Raw genomic sequence first — 17,969 nt, 5'->3', positions numbered from 1 at the left:
CTTACCCAGCACGGCGGCCATGGCGCTCCCGACCATACCCCCGCCCGACACCACCACATCGTAGAGCGGGGCGGCGGCGGCCACAGAGCGGAGCGGAACCCGCGGGCCGGCCCACAACCGCCCACTCAGCGGAGCCAGCAAGCCCCGACCGCACACGGCCGCCATCACTGCGGAAGTGACGACGCGCCACCCGCCTCCGAGCGGAAGCCGCTCCGAGAAACCATGACAACGCAGCCTGCTCGGGGGGCGGGCACTACACAAAACACCTCTTCCCGAGCACCAATGAGCCAACGGCGGCTGTCCGATTTGGAGTCCGATTGGCTGCTTGGGGCCAAAAAGGCCGGCCTAGAGAGCCGTCGGCTTCGCTGATTGGCGGGAGCAGGCATCGGTGCCGTTGGAGGGCTGAGGCGGCGGCCTGCAGGTGAGGGCAGAGCCCGGCCTCGGCCCTCCCGGCTTTCCCTCAGCCCCGGCGGCGGCCCTGTCGCCGCCGCCGGGGCTGAGGTAAAGCCGGGAGGGCCGAGGCCGGGCCTGGAGTTTGGGGTCGCACCCCCGAAACGACCCACTTCTTCATTTTTTTAATTTTTGTTTTCCCCCTTCCAGGTGACACGACATCCCCTCAGGCTGTAACGGAACAACTCCTGCGTCTCCTGCCACCGGCCGAGGAGCTGGGAGCGGCTTCTCGGGATGGGAGGCCGGAGGTCTCCGTTAGAACTGGGCTTAGCCTACCAGGCAAAGTTAAAGGGTGACGACCTCGGGGTATCCGAAGAGGACGAGGAGCTCGAGGGTTTCAGGCGGGAGGCGGCAGTCCTGCGTGAGAAGCTGTGGGAGGCTCTCAGGTAGGATGGTACCTGGTAAGGATGGCAGAATGGCATGCGGGATTCCTGCTGCTTCTGACCAGTGACGAGGTGGAGCTTGAAGTGCCGAGATGCATGTATATAGTACCAAAACACTGGTCACAAATGTATTCACACATGGGAGGATGGGGCCAACAGGCACACACGTAAGCAGCATTCACGTAAAACATGAACAGCACAAATCCCGTTCCTGCTCATCAGCTAATCACGCTTAAAATTTGCTAGCAGATCACACACATTTCTATCCAGCATCCAGTCTTCAGAGCTGTGGTCTCTGCAACATCTAGCTCTCAGACCTCTCTTCTTTCTCTGTGGTTAGTCCAGCTTGAAGTTCACTATTCACTAGCAGATCACACACACGTGCTCTTACACAGGAAATTTTATGAAGAACAGACTGCAGCAATCACTAGGCAAGTGTATTGACCATGAGCCTGTTTACACATGATCGGCACCCTGTGTTTCCCCCTTTTTTCCATTTGCCTGTTCTTGGTCCACCCCGATCCACCTTGATCTTTCCTTTTACCTGCATTTATTCCTTCCCTAAATATCTCGTAAGTTTTACTCAGTTTCACAATTGCCCTCAAACATCCTCTGAGAAGTTTGCTATATCAGTGAGACCCATGATAGTCTTGGTCTTCTTATCAGCTACAAAGTTTCCAGCTGAACCTCTCAAGAGTTGCACGAAAGCTGTTCCTTGCAATGGCTCTTCCATCAGCGTCTTAGGAATGATGGTGTTTGGTACTGTTTGTTAGGATTTGTGCATCTGTGCACCTAAATTATTGCCTCTCCTGAGTTTGTCTTTTATGTTGAGTAGCTATCAGCTATATGTCCCTGAAGTTGGAACTTTCTGGTTTACTTGTGGCCTTTCTGGCAATGGAGTGCTAGCAGGATAATAAACTGCATTACAAAGCTAAGTAGGCATAACCACCATTTTATACGTGGAAAATGGAAAACAAGCAAAGCTCTGCTCACAAACTTTGGTAGCAAAGGAAAATATAGAGCCCGAGAACGATAAGCCCTAGGCCTGTCTTTTAAAGACCAGCTCAGCTTACGGTGTCTTTCTCTTAATCAACAGTGTCTCCCTTCTTTTAATTCTATTTTTTTAATAATTTCACTTATTTCCCCTTCATAATGTCTTTGTCTTAGTCGTACATCTGGTAACAAAAGGCAGTCCAGTTCTTTGATCGACCTCACCTCTGACAGTACCTGGGATCAGCAAAAGCCTCACTTGTTTCCTAAATCCCACCCGAGGCCCAAAAGCGCTTCATCTCCCTGGATTCCTTCCATCACCATCCCTCAGCCTTTCGAAATGACACTGCGGGAAGCTCGCAAAAAGTCCCAGTTGATGAAGTCATGTGTGTTTCTTGAACTAGACAAACAGAGAGACAAAAGGCAAAGCCAGGATGAAGCTGAATGTCAGAAGCAATTCCGGGCACAACCTGTACCTGCCCATGTGTTTCTGCCCCTTTATCAGGAAATAATGGAGCAGAATGAGATTCGCAGGCAAATAGCAACACAGAAGAGAAAAGAGCTGCTACTTTCAACCCAACGGCCCTTCAGTTTCCTGGAGAAGGAGGAGAAAAAGAAAGAAGCAATCAGACAAAAGTTCCTGGCAGCAGCAGCCCCAAATGAGAGCTCCAAACAGAAGCAAGCCACTAAAAAAGTTCCTAAATCTACTTATGACCCACTTCTTGGAGATAAACTCAAAGGTAAAATGCCAGGGCTCTTCCTGTAAAAACAGCTTCCTGCCTGTCCCTCACTGTCTCCATGCTGGGAGGTAGGATCATGGCCCACAGGGTGTCACTTGGAGTATAAAGCCAATATCATTACATCCCCTGGTGTCTCCTGTGTATCACTGGTCATTACATTTCATCTAGATACCCTTACAGCAGAGTGTCCTAAATTTACTAGTCTTGTATCAGTGTCAGTAGCAGCAGTTCTGTGCCACTCCCCAGCACACATGGGTACACTGAGCTCTTCAGATGGTTTTCCCCACCCCTTTTGCTGCAAATCATGACAGTTTGGGAATCCTTCCCTGCACTGGATTCTATACCTTTGGTTACGGTAAAGGGACTGAGATGACTTGTGGCACAAACGTGAAGACGTATGTAGTGCCAGAAGTGTCCAAGGTCCATGCAGTATCTTGGAACTGACAATTTTACTCCCACCCAAGTGATCTGTGCTGCACAGAACCCCTAGGAGAAAAATATCTCCTGAGTCCAAATCAGCCAATTAGTTCAGTTCTAAGGGATAGTGCAGTAGTCCAGTCTCTCCTGCCATCCTCTGATCTTTTCAGTTGCCTTCCCACGTGCTTTCCACCTTAAGTGCTAAAACAGGGGATGTAGGTGCCAGGACCATTCTAGTCAGAGGGACAGCCAAGGACATTTTCTTGATGCTCACTTTATTTCAGATGGCTTAAGCCCCCACAGTTATAAGTTTGAAGTAAGCAATACAAACTTCACACTTGAATATAGGAACTAAATCAGTCCTTTATAATTCTCATTGCTTTTCTCACCCCTTTCTTTTTTTTACTGTTTCCCACAGATTTGTTCTTGAGTATACACCAGTTAAGTTTTCATCAGAAAACATTTGTTGTGGTGTGCTAAACTAAATAGATTAGAAAGGTAAAAGAGCAAAGGATGAGCCATTGTTCTGTTTCTATCTGGTATATGAGAAGGGAGGAGGAATGAACATTTCATACCTCAGCCAATGCAAACTTATAAGCGGTCTCAAAAATAGTCTTATTTTGCAAACAGCAGTATTGATTTTTTTTTTCTAAGAGCAAAAAACCAACACACAGCCAACTGTTTTGTCTTCATTTTCACAAATATTTAGCGCTGCACAGGAAAGGACTCAGTTTGACGCTGTACCCTGAAACACATTCTTTCTATGGAGTTTGTCACAGAAGTCACAAGACATGATCCATCCACCAAATGCTCCTTACTTAAAATCTTTTCCAATATAGACAAACACTGCTGCATATTACATAGAAAAGCCATCATCCGTTACAAGTATATTTGAACAGCCCACTTCGATCACACAGTCAACATAATGACATAAAGCCCCACATGAAAAGTAGAACCTTGATTAACACAGTACTTCTGCAAGACAAAGGGCACAAGTTATCTGGTACCCCTAAGAATAGGAACAGGAGAAGGCCTGTTCAGTAACTTACTCTGATAAGTGAAAGAGATATCTGGAGATTAATGCCTAAGAAAGAGACTCTACCATGTTTTTTCCGGTATCTTTAAATTTTTTTTCCTGGGAGGCAGAGGAGAGTGAGGCTGGAAAGTGGGGAAAGAGAACACAGGATATCTGGTCTCTTCTATATGTGTAGCTGCCACCCTAAAGAAAAATTTAGAGTTGTGCAGTGGCAATTTCACAGCCTTTTATGTCACTCATATTCTTCTTATTGCTTTGCTTTTGATTCATTAGAAGCTGAACTCTACAGAGAAATCCGCATTCAAATGAGAGCGAAGGATTTGCTTGAGAGCTCTGTAGCTCCTATAGATACGAGCAACTGTCGGAGGGAGCCTCAGTTCCGAACTGCCACTAAAACTAAGCAGGAAAGACTTGGCTTCTTGCAGGACAAAAGTTTCAGCTTCAAGCCAAGGATTAATCCAACAATACCGGATTTTGAAGGACTTTACTGGGCATTTCAGAGGGAAGCAGTAAGGAGACAAGAAATCAAAGAGGCAACTCGTAATAAGCCATTCAAGCTAAGAACCTCCAATCTCCATGGCAGGCAGAGGCAGGCTAATGAAAAGATAAAGGTGAGATGACTGGATATTTCTGTGGTACTACTTTCTCCAATCAAGATAGCAACTTCTTAAATTTATAGCATTTATTTATGGATGGTTAATGTCCTGTGACCTCTGTTGTTGTCTTGGGAGTACTGCAGAATTCTACGACAAACCAGAGAACAAAATTCTACACAGAGATGAGCTATGACAGCTAAGGCTCAACCACCCTTCCATGCTCTTAATCACGTCTCCTTCCCCTCATTCCCTCAGCCCCTCCCCATGTAAATCCCTACTGATGGAAGAGAGAAGAATGAGTGCATTGCTCACGTACCCCAACTGTTCTCTTTGTAGACAAAGAAGAGAGGAGATTCTGTACTATGAACAAACACACTGAATAGAGTTCCATTTTTTTCAGGATTCTCATCAACTTTCCAAGGTTTCAGTACAAAAAAGTCATTCTCTGACCGGAGTTTCCTCTCTCTCTTCCAACACTCTTCCAGTGCATATTACAGATGCAACTAGAAAAAGGGAATCTGCTATTAGGTAAGTAGAAAAGTTTGTCTACAAGACCATACACCAACTAATGACTAAAATGGAGGGAAAAAAGTCAGTGTTTTCCCTCATCACATCAACTACATCAATAATACTTTTCCTAAATGTTTCTCTGTCTTCTTTCTTTGCTAATTCTTCCCCTGCTTCCCAGTTGATTTGGGAGCTGCAGACTCGTATGTCTGAAATTTTGCTTTTTTCCTTAGAGGACTACAAAAGTGAAATTCCCCAGTAGCATGTAGTCTGGCTAGTCTTAGGTGAGCTCATTAGTAACTTTTTTCTATACAGATACTCCCAAGATAACAAAAAGGAAGGGGACAAAGAAGGAATTTATTGGCTGGAGAAACAGAAAAAGAAATGTCAAGCTATCCGAAAGTCAGTGAACAGCCGAGCAAAAGCCCTGGATCCACATAAAAGTTTGGAGGAAACGCACAAGGAGAAGTTCAAGCAGAACTGGTCAGTATCCTATTCTGCACAGAAATAACCATTTGCTCTAGTAACTGGGGATCATCGGATAATTCTTTAGGAGGAATTCAGTCTAAGAACATTCGTAGCCCAACTTTTTTGGTTGTCATAACCATTCCACATTCATTTGGATTTCTTGACAATTCCACGCTACCCCTTCCATACAGAACAGCTTCCTTTAGATTAACATTTGTAGAAACTAATTTGTACAAACCAACTGAAATGTGTAATTTGGTAAGGCACACATGAGACAAGGTTTTCTAAAAGTGTGAACACTGGTTCTCTGCTTACAGTCTAGTAGTAAAGCTTTGCTAATAGGTCCATAACTTGTCAGCAATAGGATTTTTTTTGCCCACCATTCTGAATCTAGGGAATTATCAGAGCTATTTAAAGGACAAAACAGTTATTGAGAATTCCTCGTTCCTCATGAGCTACAGTCAGAGGGAACCGGCATTAGACAGGCAACTTTTCCATTTCAGGCAAAACATGAGAGAGAGAACAAAGGAATACAGAAAGGAGCTGGAAGAAATGCAGCTGCGAGTCAAGAATAGACCATACCTCTTTGAACAGGTCACCAAGGTAACTGGTCAAAGTTCCAGACTGTTTCTGGGTGACAGGATACATTGTCTTTCATTTAAGACAGGCATGAAGAAATCTAGTCTCAAGTCAATTCACAGATAAGAAGGTGCAAATGGTTGCATAGTCTCTTGACTACACTCAAAATAACACATGGAAGGGCCACCCAAGTGTAATTTAAATTCCTTCCCACCAGTTGAAAAAACACTCAGTCTTGGTTGTAGAGCTTTCCAGTCCCTAGTATATATTGCAATCAAAATATATAGTCTGATCAAAATCAAGGCCTTATCACACCAGAAATTATATGAATACCTATTCTGCACCTGAATACCATAGCCTATAGTGCAGAAATTTTAACCTTTTTTTTCTTAAAACCCTCTCCAGTTGAGCACTTTTTCTTTGTACCTCTAGTGCTACTAGAAAAACATTAATGACAGTTATGTCACTTATATCATCTGCAAGCTCTGCTACCTGGGGATGTGTTCAGCACATCTCATCCATCACAGCTGCAAATCTGTATTGCACTTGAGGTGTAGATGCAATCTTTACTCTCTATAAAGTATCTTTTTTCCCTGGGTTTTCTCTTTCAGTTCTGTCTCCTTGCAGGGATGGTATCTGGTTAGAGACATAGTGACAATACATTGACAATATGCTGATTTAAGATTTCTCAACAGAAAGTACCCTCCTGGGTCAGACTTTCTGTTCAGATGAGTGTTAATGGAGGCAGAGAACACATTTGTATGATAAATATTGGTAACATTCCTGTTTGCCAGGCTGATAAGGATTCACCAGTATTGATAGCATTCACTCATGTTGAGATAAGACTTCTGTCCTACCATATAGAACACCTTAATCTTTAGGAACTGGTCAATCCCTCTAGAAAACTGTCATCTCAGACTATATTAATTAGCAAGGTTTATTTGGAGGCAATGGGGATATAGGATCAAGGATGCTTGGTTTTCAGTTTCATGAAGATGAGCTGATAGGAAGCTATTTCACAGGTGCTCTCCATTTATTGAACTCCACTTGTTGTTAGTACTTACAAATTACAAGCAGACATGTTTACAGAATTTCTCACAACCCTTTTTTGCACATGTTCTCAGTTTGAGTGTCAGTCAGGGCTCAGACACGAGTATGCTAGTCTGGTAAGACTGGAATGCTGTAGAAGCAGAACAGAATAAGGAAGAAAAAAAAGAACAGAAGCAGGAAAAGGTGAGCTCTGGCCTTGAGAAATGCAAAACGTTGTCCTAGTATTTGGGTTTGGTACTGTACTGGATGGATGACAAAAATGTCGGACAGGGGCTTTGCTCTCATTCTCATTAGGAGTGTCAGCCATGAACTTTAAAACAACTTAACTGTTATGGGGAAGCCCCAGTTCTATATGCTTACTGTTTTAAGTTTTGATTTCATAGCACGATGCTCGTCAAGGAGCAGAGCGTCGCTACAGACACACCCTCCAGCAGGTTGGGCTAAGCGAAGAATTTGTAAGGAAAAAAGGGAAAGATGCCACTGACTTGCTGGACGAAGAATCTGATGTTCACAGGTAATAAAAACAATGCAATACAGCTCTTTTGCTTTTGACTAAAAGTATTTTCCTTGTTCATGAAAGTGTTCCAGTTTGTATTATCTAGTGTAGGCAAAATTAAATCAACTTCACTCCTCTTATTAAGAATCATGGCTCCTCTATCTTAACTCCTATGACTGCACTGTATTTCTTATGCATGGGGCAAAGCAGCAAGTAAGCACTGCAAACCATTTCCAGTATTAGACAGTCACTGTTTCAGCAGAGCACTCAAGCCTCAGGGTGAAAAGGACAACTGTACTGTACAGGAAGGAGAACCTCAAGAGGAACAGAGCGGAAAGGAAATGGCAACATAAGATCTAGCAGAAGAATCTATTGATCATCTCTTGATTATTTAATTCAAGATTCTCCACATTAATCCTCAGGAACTTTATGGTTTAGGCTGACACTTAAGAATTGCTCTGGGTTAAGTGAGATGTAAGAACTTAGTAAAGGAAAAAAAGACCAGCTGTTGTTTAGAGCATGTCTTGTCCAACCCAGCAAACCCTGCAGCCTCCCTTAGTGTTCACAAGTGTTCCTCATGTCAGCCATTTCCCTTTCTTTAATGGGCAACAAAACAAGTTAAAAAGGTTGAAGCACTATCTTCGGATAAAAGTAGGCATGAAAGACTGAAGAGGTGCATCCTCTCTGTTAGCTCCTTGCATTCATGCCACAGAAGCACACAGAAAGGGGAGAATACCTTTCAGTGTGTTAAACCTTGGTTTAACATGTGGTAGAATGCTTTTAAACAAGGTATTTCTAAAAAAACAAAGAGCAGAATTTGACCTACCTTGGGAGAAGACTCAGAGAAGTCCTTCTCTGGTGTCAACTCTTCATTCGTTCATTCCCAGCTCTGCTCCTTCCTCCCATTAGGAAGAAGCAATAGTCTTTCTATATTAAAAAATCTCCCGTATTTCATTATTTGAAACTGTTTTAACATCTTACCAATTTAGGTCATTAATTTGGCCTGAAAAACAACTGAAATTATGAAGAGGGTTGTAATTAAACAATGCATTGCTTTGGATTGCTGTTATCCTAATTCTACTATTGCTGTGATATCAAAGATGGACTTTGGTGGAAGAAATATTAGGTGTTACCTGTCAGCATGTTGCACTCAAATGCCTGGCGCATCTTGAATGGTATAGTTCACACATTAGTGGTTTTCCTTTACCTGACAGTAACAACAATCTAAAAAATACAAACCCTTACCACCTGGAATGTTTTCTGAGAATTATGACATCAAAGCACTGTGAGATTAAAAAATTTTTAAATCGCTATCATGTTTCTGCATCGTCCAATTTCTTTATCAATCATCTTTTCCTCACTTTTTAAATAGCTGCTGTGTCTCTTTTCACCTGTGTCACCTCAATCCATTTCTCCTTACACTGTAACAACAAAACCTCATCATCAAATCAGAAATACAGTACCTGTTAAGAGCTACCACATTAGATAAAGATATAAAACTGAGATAATGACATTTTTAATCATAAGTACCAGATCCAGGAATTTATGGCCCTGTGGTTTTAGGCTGCTCTATTACACTTCCACAGAGATCAATACATAGCTGAATGCATTGGGCTGCAGCAGTCCTCCTTACCGACTCAATCTCCACACTGAGAAAACACTTAAGCACATGGGAGGGTTCAAGGAAGGCTGTTATCAGTGTGCCAGTTTCTATGTAAGTTTAATTGTGCAGGACACACAAAGGCTCTTCTTTCTCCTGTATCCCCTGGAGAAAAGCAGTAATGTAATCATATTGTCACCATGCCTTGTCACATTGAAAGAAGAAGGAAAGAAGATTTCTTCCATGCCCGAGGTCTGTGGTCTAAAGCCCATTGGGCTTGTATGGATATATCTGGAGCACTGGAAGTGAAATTTTAAAACATACATTTTAAGGGTTATTTACTAAAATTGGTTGCTAATTTCCATAGTAATACTTGATGATGCTAGAAAAAAAAAAAATTCCAAGTATGTGAAGTGTAAAGGAAAAGCTTAAGAAAGGAGGAACAAAGGCTTGACTTTAAATTAATATAGGATGTTATGCCATATTCCTTTAACAAATACTAAGGTGACATGCATGAATACAGTAACAGATAAATCGAAGTCTTAATATTGGTCCCTAAACAGAAATTGCTGAAATGGTGAGGAAAGTAAAAGCATCAGACTAAGTAACTGAAACTCACTAGCACCTTTCTGCCAAACAAAGTGTTTTTCTGAAAGTAGGATTACACTTCTGTAATCCTAAAAGAGATTTGTAATCTCTTAACGTATCCCAAAAATGGTATGGAAGTAAAGAATTTCAACTTTTGTTCTGGATTTTTGCAGTTTATGAAAAAAATTTGTTATTTTTAGTTAAAAGAATTACAGCCTGTTTAGCTAACCTATAAAAATACTGTAGTAAAGAAGACATCTCACTGGAGCGTCTCCCATCAGCTGATGAGATGGTAGCCAAACCACATCAGATCCTGATTCACAGGTACCTGGTGGAGCTCCTGCAAGAACCTCCAAATTACAGTACCTTTACCGACAGCAGCACTACCTTTACATTCAGCTAGGGAGCAATATAAACTCAAAGCATTCTCTTCACATAGGAGCTATTACAGACGCATAGTATCTTAGCAAAACTCTGCATTCTTAACAATGCCAATTCTGAAGAAAGTCTTTAACAAAAATTCAAAACATCTACATGGTAGACTCATTTAAAGGGCTTGATATACCAAACAAATTTTGGAGGAAAAAGTGACTGGGGAAAGCAGGAAAAGAACACAGCAAATGTAATTAAATGATATCAAGTAGTACATTTATTTCAGATAGTAAGTCAGCTTCTGACAGTGAGATGTATTAGAATATAGTCTCTGAAGGTAAAGGATGGAAGGAAGGCCTGTTGGTCAAGATACCGAATGTTTTTACAGTGCCTAGCACAATGAGGTCCGGGTCCTTAACTGGGGCTCCTAGGTGCTCCAGCAAAACAAACACTTTAGGCTTTAGGAGAATGGACTGCATGAACAGTTTTGAAATGGCGTTTCATGACATGGGCTAAATGACACCTAAGCAGCAGACTTCACCTTTTAAGCTCTGCAAGAGAGAAACTTGGTCCAGTAGGTCTTCTCCAACTCCAGTTTTATGATTCATTCTCCATCTACCCACCCGCTCTGTGCACAGTTAAAGCAACGTTCACTCATCCCACTGCAGTATGGTGAGCCTCTAGGAGGAATGATCGATCCCACTTCAGTCACCACATATAAGAGGGCGGAAAAAAGAGCAGCTGGTCTCACCCTCCTCTACTCCAATAATAGACTCAGTGTCTGGCAGGTGCAGAGACTCGACGCCAAGGCTGGGCTGAGAGTTCATGGAGATGAGATTCTTACTATGCACTGTAGATTCTTCCAGCAAACTGCTGCCCATCAGTGACTCTATTGTGAAAAAAGGGGTAAAATAAAATTCTCACGATGTAATGATACTGCAATATAAGATACAATCCCTGCCCCCTTCAAGTCACATAGACATCTTCCCTAGATACCTACTTGATCCGTTCCTACTCTCTGGGCATCTTGCGCTCCAATGGATGGTAACTCCTATACTTATTGTTTTGAGCCTTAGTATAGTGGGATCTCATGCTGGCTTGGCTTTCTCTTTAAATAATTCACATTGCATAAAAACCCAGGCTGCTTACAACAAGAATACATAACAAAGGGCACAGATTTCATGTAAAAAAAAAGATACTAGATTCACGTTAATTCTGAAAACAATAAACCTATCTGCCCCTTGACCACAATACAGAAATACACCTTTGTCTTCTATTCTACAAGAGGAGGGTGAGCAATCCATCCTCATCTCCAAGAGGAACTATCTTTTGTTCCTTACTGGCTTGTGGTCTCATATTTTCAGGAAAAACATCGTCCCTTCTCTCTGACCATCCACTAATTCTTTCCTGCACTTCTCCCCCACAGAGAGTGCCCTCCCTTCCTTACCTGTCTGTTCTCGCTCTCTGCTGCCAGCTGTTCCAATTCGGGAGTGGTGTTTCCTCATGTGCACATTTCTGCTACCACTCTGGGAAAACGTCTTCCCACAAATTTGGCACTGATGGGGCTTCACTCCTTGGAGTTGAAGGGGGGAAAAATATCCCAAGAATTAAAAAATTGGGAATAAAGACCTCATCAACCAAGAAACCAATAATACTGTTTTGAAATGGCTGTTGACAGCACTGGTGCTAATTATCAGTGAAAAAAACAAATGAGAAATACTTCTGCTTCCTGGAGAGCAACAAGCTTCTAGAACAGAAGAGTTTCATATATCAGTATTGCCAGCTGTTGGAAAACTCAAGTCTGAAGAGTAACATAAAGTCTTCAAGTCTGATTTATGAGAGGGAACAAGTTACTTGGAATCTCTTACTCAGTGACATGGAAATGTTTGATGTCCCATGCCTAGAATAAAATAACCAAAAGCAAGGAAGCAGAGGCAAGGAAGCTATCTCCTGCCATCACACAACAAATTGCAGCATCTGGTTTACATTACTGAGCAGAGACTGGATGATGACTTGTCACTGTGAAAGGATTTCTGTTTTACAGAGCAGTTTATCATTTTCACAATACAACAAGTATGATGTCCATACGTGTAAGCTCAATAGCATGGAAGCCAAGGAGACAGGAAAGAAGAAGCGTGGAGAACTCCCATAGTCCCAAAAGTTACTACCCCAATAAAATCTCCCCTTCCCCAGACATGCCATATTCATCATATGCTGATGATATTTAGGATAGATTAGTCCGAACAGAAGGCAGAAGCTTTGAATCACTTGTGAAATACATTTCCATCTAATGCTTTGTCCAATTACAAGTATGTAGTATTAAAAAATAAAGGAAAACCCTACCTATGGCAGAAACCCACTCATGAGAGATTTCAGATGTGAATGGCTTTGATTAATACATAGAGGTCCTAGATTCTCTCTTTTAAATAAGAAAATGGTAGCTATGAAACAGATATCCAGCTTCATGACATTTTAGAAACAATTTAAAAACTAAATTTAAAAAATGTAATTTGAATTTAGAAACATAAAATTTAGAAACAACAGAAAGATTAAAGTGTACAGGCTACAGGCACCACAAAGGAAGTCATGAAACACTATGACCAGAAGTCCTGTAGAAACTAGGGGATTTTTCTTAAGGAAATCAAATCAAAGACCTACAACAAAGACATTTTCTCAGATAGGTCACAGAATGTCAGATGAAGACTCTTACCTGAGTGGACAACCAAATGTTTCCGAAGGCTGGAGTACTCGGCAAAGGAGCGACCACATCCCTGTGCCTCACACAGAAAGGGTTTTTCCCCTACAAGGGAAAAGTAAGTTTTTAGATTTTGGGATCACAACTTGATCTGATTGTTCAAGTCCAGGAGAACAGCCTGGAGATCTCTACCCCATTCTCCCTTTTGGCCTTACACGCAACAAAGTTCAATAGAAATTACACATATGCTTTCTAATGCTTTTAAAGCATTATCTTCATCAGCTTTCAAGAGGAAACACTGGCATTCTTTCTGAAATATTCTTAGATCATCATTCATTGAAAGCAAAGCAAGGGTCCACTGTTTCTAAATAGATCTTCCAAGTATATAAATACCAGAAGAGTAATATAAAAGTACCTGGACTATGATCTATCTTCTATATGCGGTTCTTAACAACCAGCTCCCTGCTTCACACACTCCCAGGATCCTGTTCCCTTTCTGCCTCTCAGTGCCAAAAATCCCTCCATATCAGATTCTATACTTTATTTCAGATCAGGCTGAACTTGCCAAAATCCCACTAGAGATGTGTCAGTCATTTATATTTATGTGTGGAGGAACAGTAATTCAAGGCACAATTTGTTCTCATAAGCTGGAATTTGTTATTTTTATATATCTACACAGCTATTTTTGTATTGGCCTAGATAGATGATGATAAATTGGGAGGTGACTACACTAATGCAATGCAATATAATTAATCTGTTCTAAACACTCTCTTAAAAAAGCGTTACATAAAACTAGAGGTAACTTTTGCCTGCAACATCCCACTAAAGAACTCCATATACCATGTTTAACACTATGATTTCAAGTCTTTAACTAGACTACTGTATCAGAGTAACAGCAAGTCCACAGGAGATTAAGCAAGCTATTTTAGCTATTTTATTGTCTAACATAGACGTAGTTCTTTCACAGTAAACTTGGTTTTAAAGTTGTTTCTACTGTGATTTTGCCTTTAGAAATCCTCTCTCTACAGTTCGTTTCTCAGCTTCTTATCTACTATAGCATTCAACAGATCTGAGCAAAAAGGATCAACACAGCATGTTCTGATTAGTGTTACAAAGCTGAAATACGTAGCAGATTCTCAAACACTGATTGTACCTTCTGGCTTGTTATAAATTTTAAAACTTGGAAAGAAGGAAGAAAAACTACCATTGACAAAAATAACAGCACACAGTTCCATCTATGAGAAACCTTAGATCTAGTTACACCTGCAGTTATGTAACACCTTTCGTCTAGTCAAACTCTTAATTGCACATTATCAATTTGCAGTTAAGAAAATTATTATTTACTCCTCCAGAAGCTACTACTCTGTTGGTTGCAGTACACTCACTCTATCATGGAGGATTGTGCATGTGTCAACTGGGCCTATTAACTTTATCTGTACCTTGGCTGGGAGCTTTACGTGCAAAAGAAAACTGAAAAAACTGTGGCTGCTGTTACTACACATACGAAATTTTATTATCGGTATATATAACTTCTACATCCCAACATCTGCCCCCAAACCGTGTGTTCTAGCTAGACTGCAAATTCTTTAAAATAGCAACCTTTCTCCATGTGTATCTACAAACTACATACCATACGGTAATGTTTAAGCAAGGCAGAAGGCATAAACAGCTGCTGGCGGCCCACATAATCTGCGATTTCATTTTACTAGAGAGGCCTTGTGCTCTCACAGTTGTCAAGGTTATTTTGAAATGTTAACCAACTGTAATACAATGCTACCTTCCTAGGCCATCAGGCAGTCTCTAACAATATTCTGAGAGGCTTGAACTGGGCCATTTGTTTAAGTGGTGTGATAACCCTGAGGCTTAAAAAAACAACCAAACAAAACCACCAGCATATTCACTATGAACTCTGCTAACTATTAAATTGCTGATCATTTCAGCAGTAACTTGTGTGCCTCTCTCAAACAACTTTCTAGGATAAAACCATCTAAAGCACTTTATGCAGTTGTCAAGACTTCGGCTGGTACACCAACTTCTAAAAATATTGACAAGGCAGGATCGATTCTCCAGAGGAGACAGCATAAACAAACCATGTATAAAATACAGCAATATGAAATAAAGGTTCTTGTTTTATTTAATATAAAAAGCTGAGCATGAGTTAAGAGTACATAGGCTCCAGCATATGGTAACATCCCGAATTAGCATTAGCACAGACAGAGCAGTTTGTATGCCAAAATGCTGTCTTCTAATTATTGCCTTTTTCTACTAGACTTTGCTACTATATTTTTGCTACTCATTCCACTGTATTCCTCATTTCCCTAAATTTCCCAAATGTAGTCATTCTACAAGCAGCATAGGTAACATAAACTAGTCAGATTCAGCCAGATGTTAGTACAGCTACGACTGTGTCCACCAGGACTCCACACTGGAGAACTATCTAAGCTATTGTGCCTTTCAGGAGTTTAAAATACCTTCTTTATAAAAAACAATTACAGCAGTCATGTTCACTAACTATTTCCTTGGGAACAGTCTAGTCTCTCTGCAAAACAGCATACACCCCTCCCTCCGTCAAACAACTTGAGGGGTGAAGGGAATCTTCAGAGCACAGGTCTGAGCAGAGTACAGCATCATCATATAATATTTGAAGGGTGAAACACCTGTGAAATTATACAGGATAGTAAAGGGGGTAAGCAGTTGATTAATTTGACCTATAAATCCATGTGAATTGACAGAAAAGGGACATTAATGAAGGGTAGAGATAAACAACATAATATTGTCAAAAGTTTGAGGACGGAGGAGGAAGTGGTTTATTCCTCAGTAAAGACCCCACCTCTGCACACCACAAATAGGTGAGGTCTAAAACACACCAGTGTGAATTCGTAGGTGGTTCTTCAGATTTCCAGCTGTCGTGAACTGTTTCCCACAGCCCAGCTCTGTGCACACAAAGGGTTTTTCACCGTTGTGAGTTCTCATGTGCACCTTCAGCCTCTGCAGGACGTAGAAACTTTTTCCACAGCCTTCTGCTGGGCAGGTGAAGGAGCGGTCATTCCTGGAAAGCATCAAAATAGCTGCTTCATTACCAGCTACTGCAATGTATTTTTCAGGAACACTTGACTTCTTTTTTTAATTAAATAAAAAGCAGAAATGTTTAAACCAAAATTAATTATATCAGAAAATGGAGAGACTCAACCAAAGTGAGTGACCTAAATTAGTCCTAAGGAACTAGAGTCTGGGTGGTCCACTGGAAGAATTTGTTCAGGTAATATCTTTTCATCATACTACCTTGCCTATTCTCTACCCAGAATGATTTAGTAAAGCAGTGCAACAGATTATATAGGAACATTGTGGAATTTCAGTCACTGGAGGATAAAAAATGACTGTATGTGTACATATAACATATGCAATTACTGCTGGCCCTGTCTCAGGGCAAGATGATGGGCTCATGTGTATTGGAGTCCTTCCCAGTTTTTAAGCTTCATCTAAAATTTACCTTAGAGACTGCCAATTTCTTAGCTAAATAAGAATACAGTCATTTGTTAGAGCAAGCAACTTTGTTCAAGGGCATGTAAAAATATGATAGCATCCTAAAAGTTCTAATGTTCACTATACCACAGAAGTGATGGTGATGCTCTTTACTGAGCACCTGTTAAAATACAAATATTCTAAACCAAACACTAACAAGGATCTGCAAAAATAATTTAAATCTGGTCAAAGTGTTTCAACATAAATGACCTAAAGCAAGCAACAGGCCTAGTATTTCAAAGAGTAATACCAGGTTTTCACAGCTTGTCAATGCCAAAAACTAACACTATCACAAATAGAGAGCACAGTTTTTCAAAGTCATGACAACATATAGCTTTATTCTGCTCACCGGTGTGTTTTCAGGTGATACTTGAAGTGAGCTGGCCACACAAATGTCCGATCACAGCCCTCAACTGTGCATTTCAGCTTCCTTTCCACACGAGATAAATGAGGAATGGGGCTAGAGTCTTTCGGCTGCCCATCTCCTGAGCAAAGATGAACATTTTCACCTGGAAGAAAAAGTACACCAAGATCTAAAAAAAGATACAGATTACTATAATATGTCAAATTTAATAGATAAAAACAGCATCATATATGATACAGGACTGTAAAGCAGGTATGTGCCTGGCTACTAATTGTTTACCATGCCTTACATGCTGCTGCCTAGCCCATAACAGGGATCAGACACCAATTTGCAAACCTTACCAGGCCCATAGACTATTCCCAACAAGCTATCTGTATCCGATCAGCTGCTACCAGATAAGGCTTATCACAAGAAAGGATGAGAGGAAATGGCCTCAGTTGCGGCAAGGGAGATTTAGGTTAGATATTAGGAAAAATTTCTTTACTGAGAGGGTTGTCAGACATTGGAATAGGCTGCCCAGGGAAGTGGTTGAGTCACCATCCCTGGAGGTATTCAAAAAGCGAGTAGACAGGGTACTCCAGAACATGGTTTAGTGGGCATGGAGGATGGTTGGACTCGACGATCTTGAAGGTCTTTTCCAACCTAAATGATTCTATGATTCTAAGAAGAATAGAAAGCCAATGCATCAAAAATTGTAAAAATGGTCTCTATATCAATATCAACCAACCAATTTTAAGTATTAGGTAGGATAACTCTTTAAAAACACCTTAGCTAAAAAAAAGAGACATTGCATTTGTTTGCAACTATTTATTAAAATAATTAAGTCACAAAGCATGTGACTAAATCCAATTATGTACTCTCCAGAAAGCTCATCTCCAAACCCAGTGGAGCTAAGGAGAAAGTATGAATTACAGTATACATTAAAAATAAGACACTTGAAAGTGAAAATGAAAGTTGAAATACAAGCAGCTGCAGTCAGAAAGAAGATACTCTTTACATGTACCAGGCAGACTACAATGGAACTGCTGGCTCCACTGAGAGTTCATTCCTTGAGAAAAACTGAGGGCCTATTTATACTGCAGAAAAAATACATGGTTGTTCTGTATAATTCTGTCA

At 41.0% G+C, this 17,969-nt stretch overlaps 3 protein-coding genes across 12 annotated transcripts in view; 1 reads left to right on the top strand and 2 right to left on the bottom strand.

Annotated features, from left to right (window-relative positions):
• Positions 1-166, bottom strand: part of COQ6 (coenzyme Q6 monooxygenase) — a 19,003-nt gene extending 18,837 nt beyond the window's left edge. Inside the window, exon 1 of the mRNA XM_010583696.1 lies at positions 6-166. Within this exon, the coding sequence (XP_010581998.1) occupies positions 6-165 (160 nt within the window). The 5' untranslated portion in view covers position 166. The remainder of the gene's footprint in view (positions 1-5) is intronic.
• Positions 167-373: 207 nt separating this feature from the next.
• FAM161B (family with sequence similarity 161, member B) overlaps positions 374-17,969 on the top strand; it is a 22,888-nt gene continuing 5,292 nt past the window's right edge. Inside the window, exons 1-8 of one of the 5 annotated variants that reach the window (XM_010583682.1) lie at positions 374-421; positions 601-836; positions 2,001-2,563; positions 4,290-4,627; positions 5,013-5,140; positions 5,435-5,602; positions 6,091-6,190; positions 7,600-7,730. In XM_010583682.1, coding sequence (XP_010581984.1) covers positions 685-836; positions 2,001-2,563; positions 4,290-4,627; positions 5,013-5,140; positions 5,435-5,602; positions 6,091-6,190; positions 7,600-7,730 — 1,580 coding nt within the window. In that variant the 5' untranslated portion in view covers positions 374-421; positions 601-684. The other 4 variants (XM_010583683.1, XM_010583685.1, XM_010583681.1 and 1 more) reach the window with 4 other exon arrangements.
• ZNF410 (zinc finger protein 410) overlaps positions 10,522-17,969 on the bottom strand; it is a 24,096-nt gene continuing 16,648 nt past the window's right edge. For 3 of the 6 annotated variants that reach the window (XM_010583687.1, XM_010583686.1, XM_010583688.1), the window contains 5 exons: positions 16,839-17,022; positions 15,835-16,016; positions 12,983-13,072; positions 11,720-11,845; positions 10,522-11,161 (listed from right to left, as the gene is read on the bottom strand). In XM_010583687.1, coding sequence (XP_010581989.1) covers positions 10,977-11,161; positions 11,720-11,845; positions 12,983-13,072; positions 15,835-16,016; positions 16,839-17,022 — 767 coding nt within the window. In that variant the 3' untranslated portion in view covers positions 10,522-10,976. The other 3 variants (XM_010583689.1, XM_010583690.1, XM_010583691.1) reach the window with 2 other exon arrangements.

Source organism: Haliaeetus leucocephalus, unplaced genomic scaffold (genome assembly GCF_000737465.1).
Source record: "Haliaeetus leucocephalus isolate CR32 unplaced genomic scaffold, Haliaeetus_leucocephalus-4.0 Scaffold932, whole genome shotgun sequence".
NCBI lineage: Eukaryota > Metazoa > Chordata > Aves > Accipitriformes > Accipitridae > Haliaeetus > Haliaeetus leucocephalus.
This window is presented reverse-complemented; position numbering and strand designations above follow the sequence as displayed.